This window comes from Labeo rohita, chromosome 5, assembly GCF_022985175.1.
Source record: "Labeo rohita strain BAU-BD-2019 chromosome 5, IGBB_LRoh.1.0, whole genome shotgun sequence".
Taxonomy (NCBI): domain Eukaryota; kingdom Metazoa; phylum Chordata; class Actinopteri; order Cypriniformes; family Cyprinidae; genus Labeo; species Labeo rohita.
The window spans coordinates 41,318,842-41,336,341 of record NC_066873.1 but is presented as its reverse complement, the minus strand read 5'-3'; the positions used below and the strand labels follow the sequence as shown (position 1 = coordinate 41,336,341).

At 32.2% G+C, this 17,500-nt stretch overlaps 1 protein-coding gene across 1 annotated transcript in view; it reads right to left on the bottom strand.

The window, feature by feature from the left end:
* Positions 1 to 872: 872 nt before the first annotated feature.
* The window catches only part of sh2b3 (SH2B adaptor protein 3), a 50,451-nt gene continuing 33,823 nt past the window's right edge, over positions 873 to 17,500 (bottom strand). Inside the window, exons 3-8 of the mRNA XM_051109783.1 lie at positions 12,165 to 12,269; positions 9,522 to 9,616; positions 6,272 to 6,357; positions 5,720 to 5,934; positions 4,277 to 4,448; positions 873 to 2,086 (exon numbers count right to left, since the gene is read on the bottom strand). Coding sequence (XP_050965740.1) covers positions 1,746 to 2,086; positions 4,277 to 4,448; positions 5,720 to 5,934; positions 6,272 to 6,357; positions 9,522 to 9,616; positions 12,165 to 12,269 — 1,014 coding nt within the window. The 3' untranslated portion in view covers positions 873 to 1,745. The remainder of the gene's footprint in view (positions 2,087 to 4,276; positions 4,449 to 5,719; positions 5,935 to 6,271; positions 6,358 to 9,521; positions 9,617 to 12,164; positions 12,270 to 17,500) is intronic.

The following is a 17,500-nucleotide window of genomic DNA, read 5'->3' as shown; positions in this document are numbered from 1 at the left end:
CTGGTCTGGCATCCTAATTTTATTATTTTTTTTTTTCCTAACAATATGCATGCGCACTTGTAGGAATATGAACATTAATGATAAAGTTAATCACATGCAAAATCAATTTTACAATGGATATCTATAGAAAATAAAGATTTTTTGAACATTATTTTAATAATCGCTAGCCTTTTGGTCTGATGCACTAATAACAATAAACTATGTTATTCTAACCAAAAGCATATGCAGTGGTAGGAATACGAACATGCGTAAAATTAATTATCAAATTATACACAATGGATTTTTGTTGAATTTTTTTTTTTTTTAAACTGATTTTATTGTCATTTTTCTAATCACTTACATTTAGCCTTCTGGTCTGGCATACTAATTTAAATGATTTTTTTTTTTTTAATTTCTAACAATAAGGTTATGCAGTTGTAGGAATATGAAAATATGTAAAATTGATGATAAAGTTAATCACATGCAAAATCAATTTTACAATGGATTTCTGTAGAAAATAACGTTTTTTTAAAAAATGATTTTAACATCATTTTAATAATCGCTGAAGTCTAGCCTTTTGGTCTGTTGCGCTAATTGAATAACTTTGTTTTTCCTAACCAAAAGCATATGCAATGGATTTTTGTTGAAAATTTGTTTTTGTTTTTTTCCCCAATTGATTTTCTTGTCATTTTTCCTAATCGCTTAAATTTAGCCTTCTGGTCTGGCATACTAATTTTAATGATTTATTTTTAATTTCTAACAATATGCATAAGCAGTTGTAGGAATATGAACATGCGTAAAATCAATTGTCAAATTCTGCACATGCAAAATCTATTTTGAAATGGATTTTTGTTGAAAATTAGTTTGTATTTTTTTCCAACTGATATACTGTCATTTTTCTAATCGCTTAAATTTAGTTTTCTGCTCTGGCGTACTAATTTAAAAAAAATGTTTTAACAATATGCATGTGCACTTGTAGGAATATGAACATATGTAAAATTACTGATAAAGTTAATCACATGCAAAATCAATTTTACAATGGATTTCTGTAGAAAATACAGATTTTTTGGAATGATTTTAACAACATTTTAATAATCGCTAGCCTTTTGGTCTGATGTGCTAATTTGAATAACTTTCTAAGCAAATGCATATGCAGTTGCAGGAATACGAACATTATTTTTAATAAATTAAAAATAATGTAAAATTAATTTTCAAATTATACACATGCAAAATCAATTTTGCAATAGATTTTTGTCGAAAACCTGATTGTCATTTTAGTAATCGTTGATTACTAAAGTCTAGCCACCATCTTTCAGCTGACTGTGAATGTATCCAGTGTAGACGGCCTTAAGTTATCGCGATGTCGGCCGCTTCCAGTGTAGACACGGCCGTGTTTGAACAGACCCTTGGCTTGTGTTCAACTTACTGACCAGCTATCGTGAAATGTTCCCATCCGCTACTTCCAACAAATCCTCCGAGCAGCTGTCTGCTTCTCCTTCCTACTTTAGTTATTCTACAAAACACACCCCTTCGATAGTGAAACATCTGTATAATACATTCACAAGGTAGACAGCTGTCAGGTGTCTGGCAGTATCGTTCGGTCACGTGCGTCACGTGCACGCGCCTCCACCGCGAGTCTCGTACGCAAATCCGCACGACTCGAACTCCTTTCTCCGTTCGGCTGCCGGACGTTCTCCATCCGGGAGGGAATTCTGGAGCACTTTTCCTCTGTGGCTTCTTTTGTTCTTTTTCATCCTCTGTCTCTATCAGAAGAACATGTACTGGTTGTCGATGGCTCTCTTGCGCCCCCTGTCAGGCGGCTCCAGTTCGTAGTCAGAGTCCCGGTTGGTCAGTAGGGGCGGGAGCGGATTAGGGTGCCGGAGCAGGTTTCTGCGGCCCACCGATTCGCTCCGGCGAAGGGGAACGGGAACGGGACGATCTTGTAGCGACGGGGGTGTGTGGTGCTGGAGCGAGGATAACGCTGATGTCTGGGACGTGGAGGGGCTGGAGTGAGGGAATGAATCTGGACTACAGTGAGCCAGACTCGGCTCTGAGCTCCAGCGAGAGAAGGGCACCAATACCGGAGAGCCAAGAGCCGAACTCTGACCTAGAGAGATGCAACAGAGAAAACATTAACGCAAAAGTGAGAGAACACATAGTGGTTTACCTTATTTTAGTTACAAAAATGTGACTAATTGCTGATATTTGGATCTTTCTATTTATCAAAGAATCCTGAAAAAAAGTGCTCAACTGTTTTAAATATTGATAATAATAATAATCAAAAAATAAATATATATTTCTTGAACAGCAAATCAGCATATTAGAATGATTTCTAAAGGATCATGTGACACTGAAAATTCTGAAAAAAATTCAGCTTTGATCACAGGAATAAATTACATTTTAAAATATATTCAAATAGAAAGCAGTTATTTTAAATAGTAAAAATATTTCACAATATTACTGCTTTTGCTGTATACACACACACACACACACACACACACATCTTTAAAAAGATAGCATTCACAAATGTCATTTTAGCTGATGTAATATTTTATAACTAAATCATGCATTTTTATGTTTTACTTAAACATCGTTTAATAGTACTGTTTATTAAAGTACAATATTGAGATAAAAATGAAACTTTTATTCAACAGTAACAATAATGCGTTAAACTGATCAAGAGACAATGTTGATGCTGTTCTTTTGAAAATCATAGTCATAAAAAAAAAAAAGCATAATGGTTTCTACAAAAAGGTGATGCAACATAACTGTTTTCAATATTAATAACAATAAGAAATGTTTTCTGAGCAGGAAATCAGCATATTAGAATGATTTATGAAGGATCATGTGACTTTAAAGACAGGAGTAATGATGCTGAAAATTCAGCTTTGCATCACAGGATTGTACATTTTACAATATATTCAAATAGAAAACAGCTATTTGAAATTGTAATAATATTTCATAATATTACTGCTTTTACTGTATTTTTGAGCAAATAAATGCAGCCTTGGTGAGCATAAAATACATCTTTTAAAAACAATGACCTCAAAGTTCTGTAAGGTATTGTACTGTATTATTACAACAATGTCCATTAATAGAAATTAATATGAATGTCATGAAAGTCATGAACTAGATTATAACAGCATTTAACTTTGTACATTAAACATTTTAAATCTACATGACAATGACCTCAATAATGATACAATACTCCCTGTATCCTACAGAGGGCATCGTCTTCACATTCACAAGTTCAACAAGTATCACCGAGTGTGTTCGAACTATATAGAAGTATGTGCATAAAAAAAGAGCATGTCTGTAAAATGCATAAATGTGTGTATACACGTCTGTATAGACTTTGTTTAGTTTGTCATTATTACAGCTTGTGAGGCAGGGACTGCAAGTAACAGAAATGTAATGGCAAGTTAGTCTGAAGTAGTATCATCTGCAGCTCCGATGATATGCATACAAGTATATGGATGAGAATGTGTTTGTGTGTTTGAGAGAGTGCATGTTTCCTTGTGTCAGGTCTCACAGAACTACTAAAACCCATCTAAACCACAAAGCACAAGAGGAAAACGGATCCTGCTGAGTTCTGAGTATGTGTGTGTGTGACAGACAAATAAAAAAAACAAAAAACAAAAAAAAGTTCATCTGCTCGAATATTTTCAGATCAATAACTGCTATGTGCTATTTTATTGCATTTTATTGCATGCTATTGCATGCTTTATATTTTAACAGTGCAATAACTATTGCCTTTGTTACAGGCATGGGATGATCACATGAACTAGTCAAAGAATTTTAATTAGAATTTTTATTATGCTTTTTTATGTGGTTTACAAACTAAATCCAAAGTGAATTCTTGCCAAGTGTCAAATGTGTGAAAAAATTGGCCCTGGTGACTAAATCAAACACAGTTACAGTTACTCGCCTGTTAGCCAATAACCCATACAGCCTGCAAAATCACATGGTCTACATCAGACTGTGAAAATGACTCAGAAGTGATTCAAATCAAGTCGCCTACTAAGAAAACATCTGTTGTGACTGAAGTAACAATTTTTGCATGCACAACAGGATGTTTAAAGGACGTTGTGGCATTTTTGTGTTACGTTGCTCACATTAAGGCATCAAAATGAAAGTATCAGGAGTAAAATCACGATGAGTATCACATTAATGACTCCCCACATAATGAATGCAATTGCTGTGAATGCTGCATTAATCTGTGCTGTTGCCTCAAATGTTATGTATAATAGGGTTAAATATACATTGTGAATAAAAACAATGCAAAATGCAGTCTTACCTGTGTGAGTGGGGTTTACCCGCACGTAATTGGCCAACATGACTTCACAAGCGGCGCCACACTCCAGTGGGATCGGACAGTTGCGGAAGTGACTCAGCATGTCCATGACTGATGGGAAACGCAGGTGTTGCACACGACACTGACCCCATTCAGTTAAAGATAGACGCAAATGCTGCAAAGGAAGAAAAACAGTGGAAAATGCAATATAAATACAGACGTGAACAGAAAGGAGTCCAGCAGTCATTGTGATGGTTGCCTTACTAAGCAATAAGGAATGCACCAATATGTGATATACTTTTACAAAAAAATTAAACAAATAATTATTTTTGTGTAATACTAATACTAATATGATGGCCAATTTTATACATTTAAACGGTTCTGTTGGGATTTTTTTTTTTTTAATAAAATAGCACTCAAACAATATAAAGCACAGTTAAAAAGACTGATAATAAATAAAACATTTTATATATATATATATATTTATTATATTTATATTATATATATATATATATATATATATATATATATATATATATATATATAATAAATAAATCAATAATAAATAATAAATCATCAAATGAATAATAATAAAAAAAATAATTAAAAAAAATGATGAGAAATACACATTTGGTCACTACTGATATGATGGACCTCATACATTTACATGGTTCTGTCCTTTGTTTTTCATAAGTGTTTATTTATTTATTTATTATAAAATATTATTAAATCAATACAACATACAGTAAACTGAACGCCTCCAATAAAAAAGTGTGTGCGGTGTAAAAAAATAAATATATTTGTATACTTACATATATTTTTCACCATGTTTTTCAGAATAATGTTAATATGCTGTATTATATATATATATATATATATAATGTTTCATAATAATGTTAGTATGATATAATATATACACAGTTTGTAACCTATTATAATTGTGAAAAACATAACATTACAAAAATGTATACACTATTAAAAACACTATTTATAATTAAATAAGTCACATTTTTATATCAACAAATTGTGAAAACCAACATAAGTTGTAAAAAATAAAATAATAAATTGTGAAAACAGTAAAAAAAAAAAAAAAAAAAAAAAACACACAAACATACATACATGTTAAAATAAACAGTGAAAAACACTGTGAAAATATATATTTTAGTATACAAATATATTTATTTTTTTATTAAGGTAACTGTGTCAACCGTTTTCACCCATTTTTTCATTATTTGATATTACTACTGTAATAATATAATATTTTACAGTTTAATATTTAAATTAGGACATTTTCTTAATATAAAATATAGAAATACACATCAAATAATAATAATAAAGAATAAACTGGTCACAGATATTGTATAATCCTTAACAAAAAGAATTAAATATTTTTTGTCATTCATGATAAGGATCATCAGGATGATGATGATGATTAGGCCTCATTACCTTCGCTCTGCCCTGGTAGTTAAACGTGAGGACGTAGTCTCCTCTCCGCGTCTCGCTTTGCCTCACTAGGAAGTTCCCATGACCGCTGACCCCGGCATGCTGTACAAGGTAGGCAGCCCGCACACGTGATATGGGCCCATGGAACCATGGGTAAGAGGACAGGAAGTGATCCGTTTTATTGTAGGCGTGCTCTGCGAGTCCAAAACCCAGAGAGCCTGTGGAGACACACACATACGAGAGACATCAGGGCAGTCCATTACCATGCAAGGTTATTTCATCTCATCTGTTAGTTTGCAAAAACATATGCTATAGTGGAAATCTACACAGAAGATGTTTGCACACTGTTTCAACAGCATAACCAAGACATATGAGCAATACAGATGCCATTACATCAAAACTGACGAAAGTTTTTGGCCCTGTTAACACCACATTTTGGTCAAACCACAAATGTCTCTTTTTGAGCTGAATTCTTAGTCATTTACAGTAGTTGCATAAATCTAAGTGCTGATAAGTGAGACAGTGTGAGACAGTGTGTTTTTGTACGTGACTCACTCTGGCCGCCGGGCTCTGTGCTCCCTCTGCAAGCTGCATTGAGCGAGTCGCTAACAGGAAACGGTTCTCCATCCACACTATCTGACCTGGAATCACACATACACACTCTCATAAATATCTATGTACTCATTTAATTGCATAATGAAGAGCTCACAGAATGTCACGTAGTCAATAACATCACATCACATCATCACACATGCTAAGGTACGGCCACACTACAATACAAAGCTTTCAATAACAATCAGAAGAGATAAGAGTTATTTTTTGCCATACATACAGCAGCCCTAAAAAGCATGTGGACCCTGAAGTAACACTAACAAATGTGTGAATGTCATTGGATTACGCAAAAAAAGAATAAAACCAACTCTCTTTAAGGATATTTCATACACACACACACACACACACACACACATACATACATACATACATACATACATACATACATACACATACATATACATACATATACATACATATACATATATATACACATACACATATATATATATATATATATATATATACACACACATATAAATAATTACATTAAATATATAATTATATGATTAAAAAAAATAAAAATTAAATTACTCTATGTAAAATTATTATTATAAATAAAAGTAAAAATAGTAAAAATCATGAAAAATCTATAGAAAATTGTGACTAATTATAAATAAATAAATAACCTGATTTCTATGTATATCTATATAGACTACTGTACATACAAAATGACATTAAATTACAATGTAATATTTCTAACTAATATATTAAAATATCTAATCATATTAAATACTTACATAATTATAATTATATGATACAAATAATAACATTAAAATTTCTTGAAAAATAAGATTTAAATTATTCTATTTATAATGAATAATATAACTCTATTTATATTTTAGAAAACAAATGAAAGATTCAAAATTAAAAACAGTAAAAATCATGAAAAATTGAGAAAATTGTGGCTAATTAAAAATAAACAAATAAATACAAATAAATAAATACAAATACAGTGAAGACAGCCAGAAACGGGTCAAGAAGAAGAGAAGAAAAACAGACGTTGCATTGAAACCTATATTTTTATATTGACTGATTTCTGTTTAGGTATATTTCATTATTGTTTTTATAATATAAATTATTATGAATTATTGTTATTTTACATTCAATTCAATTTCATGTAAATTCTGTGTTTGCGTGTATGTATATGTATGTGTGTGTGTGTTTGTGTGTGTGTGTGTGTGTATGTGTGTGTATATATATATATATATATATATATATATATATATATATATATATATATATATATATATATATATATATACATATACATATACATATACATATATATATATATATATATATATATATATATACATACATGTCACCATACAACATCCACGGTTCAATACGCGCTTGTGAATTGCGGTTTTTCGGGTTTGCATTTAAATAACTTCCTTGTTTATTTCTCTCAGAATTTGCTGTATGTGTGCCCGCGATTTCACGTGCTGAAATGGGGAAACGCTTCTCCGCTTATATTTTGAAAAGCAACACACGCAGAGCATCTTCCATTCTAATGACATGCAATGATAAGCCTTTCTCAACCTGTTGTCCAACAAAAGTTATAAAAACATTATAACTTGTTTTTAATTCACAACATGACTCGAGTGTTTGAAATAACTTCCTTGTTCAAAACGTTTAACGTTATATCTTGTTTTTAACAAGTTACAGCGATAGCGATGTTTTTATCCATATTAGAGAAACTGGAACGGAACGTCATCAGCGCAACTTCTTTGACGAATGTGTTTTTTTTTGCACGAGGGCGCCCTCTTGCATCCAGTATGAATGAAACCCATTCTATTTTGCGTAAAAATCGAAAAAATAATACCCATCTCAAAAGAAAAATTAAGCACACATATACTAAACCACACTTTTTCTAGTGTACAGAGGTGTATGGGAGTATTTTGTTAATTTGTTAAAAAAAAAAAATCCCCAAACTTAAGTGGCAAGATATCAGAACTGAACCGAACCAAAAACCGAGGTACGTATTGAACCGTGGACTAACTGTATTGTTGCATCCCTAATATATATATATATATATATATATATATATATACACACACACACACACACACACACACACACACATACATTTATAACGGTTAATAAATTAAACATTAACATTTAAATTATTCTATTCATATTTATTAAATAAATGAAATATTCAAATTTAAAAATAGTAAAAAAAAAATCTGGAGAAAATTGTGACTAATTAAAAATAAATAAATAAATAAATAAATAAATAAATAAATAAATAAATAAATAAATAAATAAATAAATAAATAAATGCAAATGCAGCAAAAAACTGGGTCAAAAAAGAGAAGAACTTTGGATGAGAATTATACAGAAAACAGACGTTGCTTTGAAACCTATAGGGACGAAATGAAGGAAAGGACAGAGGAAGAGAGCAGAAGCAAGATGTGGGGAGGGGCGTTTGGGGAAGTTGCGGGAGAAAGCAGCACAAAAGCTTTTGGTTCGAGTCAGGAAATGTGTCGTGCAATTCTTGGACAAGCAGAAACCATATTGTACATGATGCTCTTATGTCAAGATGAATGCATGCACACTGTAAAAAGGGCAAAACAAAAAACAAAAAATAAAAAAGCAAACGAGAGAGAGAGAGAGAGAGAGAAAAAAAAGAGAGAGAGAAGGGGGCACGGAGAGAAAAGAGGCCATGAGATGTGCTGAGTCGAGTTCTTGAGATTCTTAGTAATCAGAATAACAGGAAGACCTCACTCTCGTTCTCTCTCTCTCTTCCTAAAACTCACATTGATATATTCACACAGGCTTGAGTTCTCAGTACCCTCACACCAATAAAAGGAAATGAAACACAGGCGTATGCACACACACAAACACACCTTTTGTGAGAGACATAGCATGTGCAGAACACACTGATGGGGCGTGCGGACATGTCTGCACGCAAAACAAACTGACTAAGATCTAAATTAAGACTTTTAAAAATACTAAAATATGTGAAAACGCAAACCATGCGGATTTCTTTAGCACTAAGTTTAGCGGTGTTAAAATAGAGCTGTTTTATTCTATGTGTGTGTGTATGTGTGAGAGTATTTGTATGTGCATGTGTGTAAAGAGGAAGTGAGTGGGTTTTCTCAGTAGGGGAATGTCAGGAACTTTTGCAGATGTCTAGGATCTTCAGAAGTAAGTTCAGTTCAAATGCAGAAAGTGCTGCTCTCACCTGCTGGTGATGCATTCTCTGAGCTCTGTGGTCCAAGAGCTCACCTGCTGCTCATTATCGGCCTCGAATATAAAACTACCCGGATGACCAGTAACCTGAGTAGAGAACATGGAAAAAAAAAGAAACACATCAACCAACAGAACAAAAGAAAACAGAAGATTTACAAATTAACTTTATCGTTTGGTGAGGGATTCATAAAAAATTCTTACGGAACCTTCATATTCATACCAAATACTGAGTTATTGCTCAGGCCGATTAACTGGCTGATTTGTGATTATTTGGATTATTATCTGCATCATATTTCTGGTCTCATATTTTCTGTGTGATTCACAAAGAATTTGCTAAAATAAAATATTGAATAAAATAAAAAAAGTCAATTATTTAATAATAATAATAATAATAATAATAATAATAATAATAATAATAATAAGTATATTTATATATATAAGTTGGGATCAGTAAGATTTTTAATGTTTCTAAAGTCTTTCATGCTCATCAAAATTCCATTTATTTTATTAAAATACAGAAAAAAGTAATATTATAAAATATTATTGCAAATTAAAAGTTTTGTATTTTAATATACTTTAAAATATAATTTATTTCTGTGATACAAAGCTGCATTTTCATCAGCTACTACTCCAGTTCTGCTGCTTAATATTTTTTTTGGAACCTGTGATACTTTTTTCAATATTCTTTGATGAATAAAATGTTAAAAAGAACAGCTTTTATTCAAAATAGAAATCTTTTCTAAAGTGTTTACTATCACTTACCAATTTAATACATCCTTGCTCAGTAAAAGCATTAATTTCTTTCAAAGCAAAACAAAAATAAATAAATAAATACTGACCCCAAACTTTTAACGGTAGTGTACATTGTTAGACTAGATTTCTATTTTGAATAAATGCTGTTCTTTTTAACGTTTTATTCATTGAAGAATATATCACGGGTTCCAAAAAAATATTAAGCAGCACAGCTGGAGTAATGGCTGATGAAGATGGCTGATGAAAATTCAGCTTTGCATCACAGAAATAAATTATATTTTAAAGTATATTAAAATAGAAAACTTCAATTTGCAATATTATTTTGTAAAAACAATTCTGTATTTTTGATTAAGTAAATGGAACTTTGATGAGCATAAGATAATGATCCCAAACCTTTGAACGGCAGTGTACATACATTAATACATTAATTAATTTGCATTTTTAATTTTTATTTTATTAAAGATTTTATTTTAGCAAATTATTTTTCAATCTTGCTTCATATTCACTCAAAAATATTGTAAAACATGATGGAGATAATAATAATAATTAAAAAAAAAAAATTAGCCAGTTAATCGGCCAGTTAAAATAAATAAATAAATAAATCATATGACACTGAAGACTCGAGTAATGATGCTGAAAATTCAGTTTTGCATCACAGAAATAAATTCTATTTTAAAGTATATTAAAATAGAAAACCATTTTAAATTGCAATAATATTTCACAATATTACTGTTTTTCTGCATTTTTAATCAAATAAGTGCAGCCTTGGTGAGCAGAAAATACTTTAAAAAAATGTGTGTGTGTGTGTGTGTGTTATTTAAACATACAAACATTTTACTTAAATTTATACATTCAAAATCACTATCCTATGTAGTCTCTCAATTATTAAGTCAAATTAACATTTATTTAAATATACACATTCCAAAATGCTATTCCATGCAGTCTCTCAATTCTAATGAGGTCATAAAAGCTTTTATTTAAGTGTACACATACCAAAAGACTATTTTATATAGTCATAAAATCTATATATCTATATATCTATATCTATATCTATATATATCAATTATATATATATATATATATATATATATATATATATATATATATATATATATATATATATATGTATATATATGTATGTATGTATGTATGTATGTATATGTATATGTATATATATGTATATATATATATATATATACACACACACACACACACACACACACACACACACTTAAAATTACTATTCCAAATTCTATCAGGCCAGAAAAACTGCATGCACACTAATTATAAAGACGGTATAGTTTTAGAAAACATGTCGCCCCACACAAGGCGCGGACATCTTCGCCTGCATTATATTGGCCATCAGCCACTGCTCTCTATATATCAGCAGAGACCAAAGGAAAACCCATTTTTGTCGACCACTAATCATAACAACGTCAGCAAAAGATACAAATCAAAGATTGAGTTCTCCTTTCCAACTAAATCGATGAGTTTCCCAAGAAGTGTCATTAAACAAAGAGAGATTAGAAAAGGTATGAACTGTTCTGTGCAATATTATGTTCAAGTTGAGACGACAATTTGCATTAACGAAGAGACAGAACAATTTTATATTGAGAAAATACTGTATGTGTATGTTCATAAAATCTCATAAATGTTCTAAAATCAAATATAAAATCACATAAAAGCTCTAAAATTCAATATACGACAAATTTAGTGTTGGTTTATTGCATGCAATATTTACTAAAACCTGCACTAAAATGATTCTGAAAACAGGACTTAAATCAAGGCCAATCTTAAAATGGCCTAATATCATCCAAATGAATCAGCCTGGTGAAATGAACAAGTGTGTGTAATTCCAGACTGTGTGTGTGTCTTCATTCACCTTTAAGACAAATGTGTTCATGTTGTCTGGCATCTCTAGACGATTACAGCGTCGAATCTCTTGGATGTCCGAACAGGGTACGGTGAGCTTTGGCGTTTTGTAGTCCTAAAACACAATCAAAACAACACAATTTCTTAATATAATCATGTAACAGTTACACATTGTCTTTAGAAACATTTCATTCCATATATAAATTCAAAACCTCCTTTCCATATATTGTGCTCGTATATTGTTGAGTAAATGTTGCACAGTAGTGTTTTCTCTTAAAAACATTTCTCTTCTCCATTTCTCTTCGCAATTGCATGCAACCTGCTATTTAAACTTAAGATTAAGCAGATTTCCTCAAAAGCAACTCTGATGCTGCATTACAAGAATTACAAGATCTATTACACAAGAACTGATCACTTGTGAGATAAAAGTGTCTGTTCAATAAAAGCAAATGTTAAGCTGTACATTATCAAAACACTGTGAATTGAATGGAAGACCAAAATAAATAACACAAAAAAAGGTAATTGCAACTTCTTATCTCACAACTCGACTTTTTTCCTCGCAATCTCACTTTTTTTTCTTGCAGAAAAGTCAGACGTTCAAGATAAAAAGTCAGAATTGTGAGTTTACATCTTGCAGTTCCGTTTTTATTTTCCTCAGAATTCTAAGTTTACATCTCGCAATTCTGTTTTTCTCCAATTTCTGAGTTAACCTCTTGCAGTTCTGCTTTTTTTTTTTTCCCATGGAAGCTTGTTCCTGCCACACGATAAAATAATACAATTATGTAATTGTGACTTTCATCTCACAGTTCTGACATTTTTCCTCAGAACTGCAAGATATAGACTTACTATTTTGAGAAAAAAGTCACAACTGCAAGATATGTGACCCCGGACCACATAAGTAGCATGGGTTGCAGCAATAGCCAAAAATACATTGCATGGGTCTAAATGATCGATTTTTCTTTTATGCGAAAAATCATTAGGATATTAAGTAAAGATCATGTTCTTGTATTTTACAGTCCATGAAGATATTTTGTAAATTTCCTACTGTAAATATATCTTAATTTTTAATAATTAAGTGGTAATAGTGTTGTCATGATACCAAAATTTTGTCTTTGATACGATACCTGACTAAAATCACTATACTACTACTGAACCGATACTACGAAAAAACAGAACAACAGGAAAAGCAATTGAATAATAGATGATCCAAATGGAGATCATAGTTATTTTATCTATTAAAACAAAGCCTTACCCCATACCCTCTTTAAAAAATAAATAAATAAATAAAATAATAATAATAATAATAATCACATGCCAGTGCCACTACACAGGATTATGGCGAACAACTACGGAGCCTACAGGTGTGTAGAGATCTTTGCTATATTAGTAAGTCAGCTTAAAGGATAAAGCCAAATCTTATTTCATAATATAGTCATTTTATTTCACAATAACAATTGATATCATGACATAGTTTTTCTAGATGCAAGTAACAAACTAAAGGACAACTACAATAAAACAAAAACACAAATGAAATAAAGAGGGGCCTATGAAATCTGTTTTATTTTTCCCTAAATTCAATTTGAATTTTTCTAGACTCTATTTTAATGGTTACATAAAAAAATACTGTATATATAATTGAACAGCAATCTATTAAAATGTACCAAAAATGACATGTTTTTAAGGCCCTATGAAATACGTTTTATTGTTTTTCTCAAATTCAGTTTGGTTTGTGAATCTCTGTTTTCCATTAACTTTCTGGATTCTGTTTTAATCGTTTCATTACATTTTAATAGTCAAAAGCTAAAGAATTAATGTATTATACGCTATTTTTATTTTTTTATTTTCCCAGAAATACTGTGTTTTCTGGTAAATACATTCCGGTCAATATTTTGTCTGGTAAATAATCCTTAAACATTGTTTTAATAATTTTTTTTATTACTAGTAGTAGTACTACTATGTTTACATTAAGTAATATATTAATATATTTCTGACTTGTTAAACCGAACTTTGACGCGTTGCTGTGAAGACCTTTAGGGTCTTCATTATATGACGATAGTTTTCCGCAAAAGAAACATTAAAATGCTCATAAAGTGACTCTCAGAGCAGTTCTAGAGATTATGTTATATGTTCATGTACTCATATATTGAGGTGGTAAAGACTGAAAACACAGCGAGCGTCACCGTATGTGTGTAGTAAACAAAACTGCGTGCTTGTGCCATTCACTAACACAGACACGCAAAAATATGGCTCTTTTTTAAAAGTACCGGTACTAGTAAAATGCAGAAATGTACCGTTTTTAAAAGCAGGGCATTGCAATACCGGTATATCGTGCAACACTAATTAGTAATATGCATTGCTAATAACTTAATTTGGACAACTTTAAAGGCAATTTTCTCAATATTTTGATTTTTTGCACCCTCAGTAGTTGCATGTCGGCCAAATATTATATCTCGACTCTATCCTAACAAACCATACATCAATGAAAGCCTATTTATTCAGCTTTCAGATGATGTATAAATCTCAATTTCAAAAAAATTACCCTTGAGACTGGTTTTGTGGTCCAGGGTCACATACATACACATACAAAGAAAGTCAGAATTGTGAGTTCATATTAAAAAAAAAAGTTTCCCTTTTTTTTGTTTTTTTCATGGTGTAAACCAGCTTCCATATAGATTTGGACTCTCATAGTGACACAAAACCAAACAAATTATAAAAAAATATAATAATGCACCACTCAGATATGCAATCTGACAAACAAGGTCACCAATGATAAAACATAAATTTCTAGTGCATGACACACTCCGTGAATGTCGTCCAGTGTGCGTTTGAGCAGAGAGAGGGAAAACAGAGGGGGATGATTTTCTTGTTCTACTGGGATTAGCTAAGAATGTTCATCTGGAAATTAAGAGAGAATAGAGCTATGACCCGTGATCTGAAACCTTCGACCTACGCCTACACACACACACATAAACACCCTGACAAAATACACACACGTACACACACACACTAAATCTCCTTGGGAAAAAATGAGAGCGGATTCCGGGAAGCTGTGAGAGCTGCAAACGAATCCGGACGCTCTGAGCTGCAGGAATTTCCAGAGTGCATCCCGTCAGTTGTGACACATCAAAGATTTGGGAATGAAGAAGCGCTTTCTCTCTCAAACGAAATCTGTCATTCTTAGTGAGTCAGACTGAATCACGGCTTAAAATAGCTTCGCACGCACAGGCTCATGCCAAAGCAACGGTGCTGTAATATTACAATCTTTTCTCTCTGAACTGCAGTCAACTCTCACACAGAGGAGAGCAGAAAACACCACTCGCTCATTCACGTCCACATACATACACACATACATGCACACTTCTGCACTAATTCCAGTAGGGCAGGAAGTGATTGAACACCACACACATACGGTAAAACAGATGATTGGTTTCTCTTCTCCATTTCTCTTCGCAAAAGCATGAAACTTGCTATTAAACTTAGAGCAGATTCCAAAAAAGCAACTCCCAGGTTGCATTAGAAGAAGTCTAATTATAAGAATTCAACTTGAGAATCAGCATCAAAGGTACGCAAGTTGACAAACCACACACCAATCAGCTTGAGGCATCTTTGTCGACTTTACTATAAGTGTTAAACTGTCGATATCCATGTTTCTTGTTTAATTTCAGGAGATATTTATATATTATTATACATTCATACACTGTGCAAGAACTATAGCTCTTGATGTGCACACGTTTACGACCAAAACTATTAAACCTAGCATAAATATGGTTACACACAAACAATGATTTAAACTCATACACATATAGCTGCCAACATTATGCAAAGGTTAAAACTAATATGCATGCTTATGAACAAAAGATAAGATGAGATGAGTAAAACTAGAATACCTGTTTACAAACTAGTATACGTATACAGTATTTATGAACAAGTACAAACACGAATGCAAACCAATTAGATTCAAACTAGCATATATTGGTTTACAAACAAAAAAACTAGAAGGCATACGGAGCTGAACAAAAGACAATTAAAACCAGTATGTATGTGTTTGTGAACAAAGGATTATTTAAAATAGCTTACATAGTTTACAAACAAACAATGAATAAAACTAGTATACAGTCATGTTAAAAAGTTAGGACACCCTATTGAATTCCATGGACATCATTAAAAAAAAAAAACTGGTCCTTGGCTGGTCTTAAAATTTAGAAAATAAGACCTCAGATGAACAACAACACATGACAAATTGCACAGTGTCATTATTTACTTAGCGCCAAAATGGAAAAGCCATTTGTGACAAAGTTAGGACACCTTACTGTTTACATTGGAATTAAGAGGGTAAATAACAGTCACGCACTGATAATCAAATACCTTTGATTAACTGATCATCAGCAAGTCTGAGCGCCTCCATAAAAGCATAAGCCTTTGTAGTTTGGTGTTCTGGAGCCTTCAGGTGTGTGTTAACACAATGCCAAGGAGGTAAGACATCAGCAATCATCTTAGAGAAGCAATTGTTGCTGTCATCAATCTGAAAAGAGTAATATGGCTATTTCCAAACAATTTGAAGTTTATTCACAAGTGGAAGACATTTAAAACAGACACCTCTCGTTCCAGGAGTGGACGTCCCAGAAAATTCACTCCAAGATCAGACCGTGTAAAGCTCAGAGAAATGGCAGACAACCCAAGAACTACACCTCAGACTCTACAGGCCTCAGTTAACATGTTAAATGATAAAGTTCATGACAATACCATTAGAAAAATATGGGACAGAAATGGCATGTTTGGAAGGCTTGGCAGAAGAAAGCCTCTTCTATCTAAAAAAAAAAAAAAACATTGCAGGACAGTTTAGGTCTGCAAAATTGCATCTGAACAAAACACAAGTCTTCTAGAATAATGTCCTTTGAACAGATGAGACCGAAGTGAAGATGTTTGACTATAATGCACAGTGCCAAGTTTGGTGAAAACCTAAAGAGCATATCAGCACAAACAACTCATACCAAAAGACAAGCATGCTGGAGGAGGGCTGATCCATTTTGGGCTTGTTTTGTAGCCACAGGACCTGAGCACCTCACAGTCATTGAGTTGGCCATGAACTCCTCTGTATATCAAAGTATTCTAGAGTCAAATGTGAGGGCATCTGTCCGACATTTTTGTTGGGCCAAAATTGGGTCATGCAACAGGACAATGATCCCAAGCACACCAGCAAATCTACATCAGAATGGCTGAAAAGAAAATAATCAAGGTGTTGCAATAGCCCAGTCCAAGTCCAGAGCTCATCCTGACTCAAATGCTGTAGTGAGAGCTGTGCATAAGCAAATGCCCACAAACCTCAATAAACTGTATTACATGACT